This window comes from Aquila chrysaetos, chromosome 7 (genome assembly GCF_900496995.4).
Source record: "Aquila chrysaetos chrysaetos chromosome 7, bAquChr1.4, whole genome shotgun sequence".
NCBI lineage: Eukaryota > Metazoa > Chordata > Aves > Accipitriformes > Accipitridae > Aquila > Aquila chrysaetos.
The window spans coordinates 44497866-44504803 of NC_044010.1; the positions used below are offsets into that span (position 1 = coordinate 44497866).

Sequence of the window (6938 nt, forward strand, 5' to 3'; positions counted from 1 at the left end):
CAAGACTTCAGCTCTGAGCTGACCAACTCTGCTGAGAGGAATCAAAAATTGCCTTAATTCGGGGCAAAAGCCCTCGTTTCCGATCCCCCCCCCCCCCCCCCCCCCCCCCCCCCCCCTCCGGCTGGCTGGGGTTGCAGGGGGGGGGGCTCCGGGATTTTGCCCCCCCCCGCCGCCGCTCCCGCAGCAGAGCGGGCTGTGCCGGAGGGAACAGCCCCTCGCAAGGCTACTATATGCTGCTGCGCCCTACACAATCATTCCACAACACTCTCATTTAATCTAAACATCCCTAAACTTGCAAATTAACAGGCTCTTCAGCTGTAATTATACAGATACATACAAGTGCCACAGGGTCAGGTTATGCCATATCTATCCATTTTATTTGTATACCTAACGTTTGGAGGAGAAGGTCACACTTTTCGCTTTCCTAAGGCATTCTACCCGGTTAATATCAGTAATATCTTCATAATCCTAATTGGGTTGGACACGAAAAAACTAAAAAAACCTGCCTGAAATTACAGGAAGCCAGGATCTTTCAAAGAGCTGCAACATCAACGTGCCATCTAGGCAGCAACACCTTCTCTCCCAGACAAGCCTCCGAAGGAAGTCTCTTTTACGATAACCCAGCTGAACGCGTCGGGAAGGAACGACGGCTCGCCGGGGGTGGGACACGACCAACGCAAACCCGGGGATCGAGCAGGTTCCGTTTCTCAGGCGCTGCGGCTCAATGGGAGTAAAAACGAAAGGGTTTAGCCCCCAAAGTTGCTCAGAAGACGACCGTGCGTTCGGGCATGTGTGAACAGAGGTTACCCGTACGGACACACGGCGTCTTCCGATGCCCGTTGAGGGACAAACGAATGTCATAAAATACGCATCACACAAACAGACACGTGTATCCCTTCGGTGCCCAACACGTTCGCGTTGATGCTCCTACTTTTTCTTCAAGCTCCCTTCGTTACTGGCTGGCCGGCCTGAAAAGGGACACACAGGCACTCCTGTAAAACCAGAAGTTTGGAGCAATACGACCTCGCAGGGAGTGCTGTCAACAGTCAGATGATCAAATCGCATTCTCTTTTACTAGAAAACTTTATTTTTTTTCCTTCAAGTGTTAAGAAAACTTTACATTTTATACTGATAAAGATTTAAAAGAAAATTTTTATAACCTTACATTAATATATCACATTGCAAACTTAATGGCGAACATGAGTACAACAGTATTTTGTGTACAAAAGCAGGCACCCAAATTTATGCTCCTTCCTTGTCACATCTGCTTGTCATTTTATTAAAAGGAAATGAAAAAATACAATTTGTTTATAAAACTTTTAAAACCTCCAGTACAGTAATGATTACAGAACAGCAACAGCGATTCTCTGCTTTCCCTTCCCCCGTTACTGGTTATGATGCTACCCCAACCTTCTTTTTCCCTATCGACTGCTTACTTTCAAATACTTTGCATGGAAAGAAAGAAACGAAACACATTTATCTCCTGTGTGCATACGAAACGGGTTTTGTACATGTGCATGTCTTCATGTCCACGCAGAAATTTCCAACATGGCAAAGTGCTATGCTTAACGACTCTTAATCAAAAGATGGTCCCTATTTTTAGCACCTCCAGGTTTCAGTCCTTCTTTACCCTTAATAAATTTGCAAGTAAAGCGTCCCCACCTCTTGTTCAGAAGGTACTAGGACATTTAAAGGCATTTAGGTTTAGTATTGTTTTTAATTGGTATGTTTATGATCAGGAAGAAGATAAACTGTGAAAAGGCAAAACATTAGTGCTCCTACTGAGACCTCTACTAACCTCTCTTCCTGAGAGCACCTCTACTAAATACCCTGGAGCAAAGTCTAGGATCACTTACATTCCAGCAACTCTCACTGGGAATTATCCAATTAAAGCAGCAATTCCCCCACCCCCTCTTCCCTCATAGGTCTAAATACACAACAAAACATATTGCAAAAATCAACTACTCCGTATTTTAATAACTCTGGCTTCCCAACGAAGAAAAGATCGGAAGATAAAACCACCCCGAATGTTTCATGTCCACATGAATCATACATCCTGTTTTCATCTTCCGTTTCTCCTCCTCCGAAGAGACGAGACTATTAAAGCATCATTGTGCATACTGAAATAAGAGTATTGCTTAAGAGATCATTACTGTTAAACAAGGAACTAGCCTCTCGTCTCCCCCCATTTTTAATCAATCAATCACTGCCTTTCATTATTGGACTCTCCCACAGATCTTCCTATACTGGCGGTAAAGAGTTTGCCGAGGTTCACTTCTGAGTAGCCACTCATGGACAGACATTTGTCTACGGTGCTCTTCAGTCTTTTGTAGGCTTCCAAGATTTCCTTCCTGAGTGGCTTCTTCCTCAAATACTCTAAAAGAACAAAGGGAAAAAAAAAGAAAAAAAACAAACAGAGAAGGATTAAATGACCACAAAAAGACAGTACTTTCGCATTCACTCCTACCGCGAACCGTGGTATTTTAAAACGAGGTGAATGTGGTAGCTAGCAAAGACGACATTTGCGGCAAGCTCTCCCAACGTCGGCTGCCTTCCCCCCCTCGCCCACCGCTCGCAGGGGCCGTGGTGAACCTGCACAGGGTGGCGATGCTGAAGCTCCCTCAGCCCCACCGGCGCCCGGTGCAGCGGCTCCTGCCAGGAGCTGGCAAGAAGCACCGCTTGCCCAGTTATATCATCTAACTGGAGCGAAATGGGGGTTGCCTAAGTCACCGCAGAGAAAACAGGCGATGGCAGGGCTGGCTGTGAAAGGACCTCGTTTAAAAGGGGCAGGCGCCTTAACTTAGCGAGAACTACGCGGAGGCCCCAGGGGTTTGGAGCAGGGAGAGGTTCTGCCCAAGTCTGGCTTCAGAAGGGAAGGAAACCAGGCTTCGCTCCTCTCCTCCCTGCTGCTGCCAGTACTGGCACCGGCACAGCCTGGGACGGGTTTATCACCCGTCTCGTGCGTCCTCACGTGCACCCTGTCTGCAGGATGGGAATCGCGATGCTCAGCACCACGGAGGCGTTGGAAGGGAAAGGGCAGTGGCACGAACAGGGGAAATTCCATGCTATCCCACCCTAAAAAGGAGACACGACGCCCAGTATCTCAACCAGGAGGCAGCAGGTTCACCTGGCACACGAATGAAGAGAGCCATTCCCAAACGCTCAATCAATACCTGCGAAGAAATGTCTGCAGTGCAAGACATTCATTTACCCACTTGTACATTTGGATGTGTGCAAACTGACACGCACGCGCATGAATCTGTACATATTTCAGCAGCAAAGCCCAAACCATTCTATTTTAAATTTGGGGGTTTGTTAAATTTTATGCCATCCCCCAAAAGTCCAGGGATTTTGTTTGGGTGGTTGTCCCGCTTTTGCTTTACAAAGGCTGTGGCCAAAGAGCAGAATATTCTACTGATCCACACCAACGCCAGCTCGATGCAGATCCGGTGCAGTTGTGCTCCAGCTCCGTGTTCTAGAGACACCAGCTCCTACCCAAAAGCCTGCGTCCGCAGTTACACCTCGGAACGGGCAGCGCTGGACAGTCTGCGTTACTGAGCACGCGAGAAGGACGGATTGCAAAACGAGGTGCCCTCCGGGACAGCTTCAACCCGTTAGGCCGGAGGGACCCCAGGTCGAGCAGAACTACAAGAGCACGGCACCGGTACTTCAAGGTTGAGCTTTCAAGCCGTTTCGGCGCAGCGTAAGCACGTGTCTTGTGAGCAACCGACACAACCCTTCTGCTGCTCCTCAGCTTTGTCTGAAAGCTGTTGTCTCATTTCTTCTTCGCAACAGAGGTGCTGCCCTCCTCACGCTCTGGACACGTAACAAAGGAGCCTCCATCCCCTCTAGAGCGGCTTTTACTGCACAGAACAAGTTAAGATGAAAAACCAGTTGCCTCTAAACCAGCTGAGTTTATTTAAGAGAAGGGTTTGGAGGAGAGGGACAGGCTGGTTTTCTGAGTCCACCCGTGCGAGGGAAGAAATGGCTCACACTCGCGACAACTCGTTTTGCGACATGACTGGGATGAAGACGTCCCATCGGATCCACCTTCGTCTCGAGGTCTGCCTCGAGGAGATGGCAGGGAAGGGAGGCACGGTAACAGAAATAGCTAGTACAGGTTTGGGGTTTGTGAAGTTCTCCTCCCTGAGGGTTTACGGATTTTTTTGCAGAGCCTCAGATGAGCTCAGCAGATTAACTACTGGATATGATACAAACAGTAATGTTCTACCGAGCAATTGCCACCTGCTTAGGTTTTCCATATTATTCACAAAGTTCCACTGAACTCAATTGCTCTGCATGACGCTATCAAGTCTTTAAAAATTAAATTAAAATTTAAATTAACGACGCCAGTTTGAGTAACTGAATATGTTGATTAAAAAGCACTTTGGTAAGCACCTTTCATGCATCCTTGTGAAGAAGGTATGTATTGTGCTGTCACGTTCAGTTTGGGGTATTTCTATTGCCAGCTGCGGGCGGTAAGCACACAGAGGAAGATGCCTAGGTGAAGATACCACATCCTCACCGTTACCCAGACAGTAACCACATTATGTCTATTAGCAGAATTAAAATTTCCTTAAGCTACACCGCCAATACAATAAAAACTTTGATTACAAGACCCCATTCATTAACAGACTGAAGCCACTACAGCACAAACACGTTTAACGATCCTGAAGTTATTTAAAAGTAGAGTTTAATTAAACAAACCTTGAGAATTGTACTAACCCGATCCATAAAAACACCAAATCCGCTCTGCCACAGCTTCAGCACTAACTGGTTTATGCATTTGCAAGATAAATGCTACAGCGAGCGGGTTCGTTTGCCACCACTCACGTGGTAGCAAAGCCATGCTCTTCACGCCAAGGGACTGTGGAAAATCCCCTCCTCGCAGCTCAAACCTAGGCTAAAATAGTTTAAAGCTTCCTGGAGCTCAGGAGGGACCAAGGCGAAACGCGTCAGTGCGCAGAAACAGCTGGCACACGTGAACAGAGCAGGAAGGCACGTTCATCACGAGAACGACGCGGCAAACAATAAACCAGGGCTGAAAGCAGGGAACAAAAATACAGGCCTGCGTACGGCTCCAATTCAGGCTCCAGCCGTCCCACTAACAGAGCGCCTAGCGGCCCCCCCCCCCAACATTAAATCTAAACTTCAATTATACGCGATAACCTTTCTGACAGTAATGCTTCAAACATTTTGCAGATGCAATTACGCTCGTAGAGGCAAGCAGGAAAGGGTGGACTGAAAAAAATGGAGAAATATGAGGGGCCTCGTTGAAGTAATGAGGCCAATTTTAAGTTTCAATTATAAGAGAATGGGAGCGGGGAGCTCCGGGAGGAGAGGCAGGCAGCGGCTGGGGCTGCAGCACAGCCACACCATGCATTTGAATGACACAAGTGCATCTGATGACTGGGGAGAAGAGATTTAAAGAACTGTAGTAATACAGAGCAGGGGAAGATGAGAGAGGACACAGCTCCTGATGTGTTTACCTCCTTTGCTGATGGGATATTGACTTTTCCCACCAGGTTGGTTAGAAAGGGGACTATTTACGCTGCCACACAGCAGAGTAAGAATGACAACCAGCATCACTCTGTGCTCCTCTGAGTAAAAGACAACTGTGACCGTCATATATCACACAGCCAGTCAATACCTTCCAGTTACCATACCATCCAACTTAGAGATGCATATAAAAGCTCTTACTTTCTTCCTAAATGAGAATTTAATCAATAATGCACCCAAGGCCTTCTGAAAACTAAGCTATACAAACTGACTGAAATTGCCTTCCAGTAGTCAGTCACGTTCCACAAGAGTTCTGTACCTATTATCACCCCGTCATTGTTTTAATAATATCCAAGTTCAGCGGCAAGCAATCTTTCAAGATGACCACTGCTGCAGAATGCATATGCGGCTATACGCAAAGAGACGTATTCATACACATCCAGAGCATACAAAAGATACTACCAAAACAAATATACAAATAGAAAATACAATTATTTTAATAGAAACTAAAAAAAAAAAACCACAAATGTGCTTCCAACTGTATATAACTAAAATTCGGGTACTGTATTCTCTAAAGTTAATAAACCACTGACTCTGGTAAAGATTTTAGATCATATCACCAAGCACGCAGTTACCTCCCGCCGCCCCCCAACATAACTGCCCCCTCGTTCCCTTCACAAAACACAGTCTGAACTTCTGGAAGTCCCTGTCAAATTCAGCCCCCATCCAAGTCCTCGTTTAGCTCCCTAGGGATAGTTTTATATTGTTGGGGGAGGCAGGGAGAATGAATTAAAAGCTACCTGAAATCCATTTACCCCATACTGTTGTACTGATGCTGGAAGCAAGGATGGAAATATTTGGAGGTTATCTATACCTGGCCACGTGTTTTCCATTTATTGCAATTTCTCTCCGTTCCTACTAAAATGACACCTAATAACCCGATGGTCAGGATCAAGAACTTTTGTTCTTGGACTCTCCAAGACGTGGCTCGGTGAAAGTCATCTGCTTTTTCTCCTACTGATTGGACAACCGAACTGTGTCATATTATGAAACTCTCTCCCCCTGATTATTCTGTTCATAGCCTGCTCTTCAGAGTAGAGAAGTAAAAATATATTCACGTTCCTCTGTATTTGTGTGTGTGTATCTGCACCGGGTACGTGAGGAACAACGTAGGTGCCTGTGAGCATTGTGCCAAAATGTTGGTTTATTTGGGAATGCACAAAACAGGCTGCGGAGTGTCATTTATGTACGGCATCGTGTCTCTCTCACACTTTTATTTAAAGAGTTAAAGAACATACTAAATTAGCTACTGAATTTTTTACATCGCCTACTGGTTATTGTATTTTAATTACAGCTAGCTCAGACACACAGGCAGCAGTCTCTGTTCCAAATATCTGTGTTTCATTTATTTCTGTGCAAAGGTAGCAAACAACAGTCAG

At 46.1% G+C, this 6938-nt stretch overlaps 1 protein-coding gene across 2 annotated transcripts in view; it reads right to left on the reverse strand.

The window, feature by feature from the left end:
* Nucleotides 1–1089: 1089 nt before the first annotated feature.
* The window catches only part of POLA1 (DNA polymerase alpha 1, catalytic subunit), a 204317-nt gene continuing 198468 nt past the window's right edge, over nucleotides 1090–6938 (reverse strand). For both annotated transcript variants that reach the window (XM_030020516.2, XM_030020515.2), the window contains exon 37: nucleotides 1090–2376. In XM_030020516.2, coding sequence (XP_029876376.1) covers nucleotides 2204–2376 — 173 coding nt within the window. In that variant the 3' untranslated portion in view covers nucleotides 1090–2203. The remainder of the gene's footprint in view (nucleotides 2377–6938) is intronic.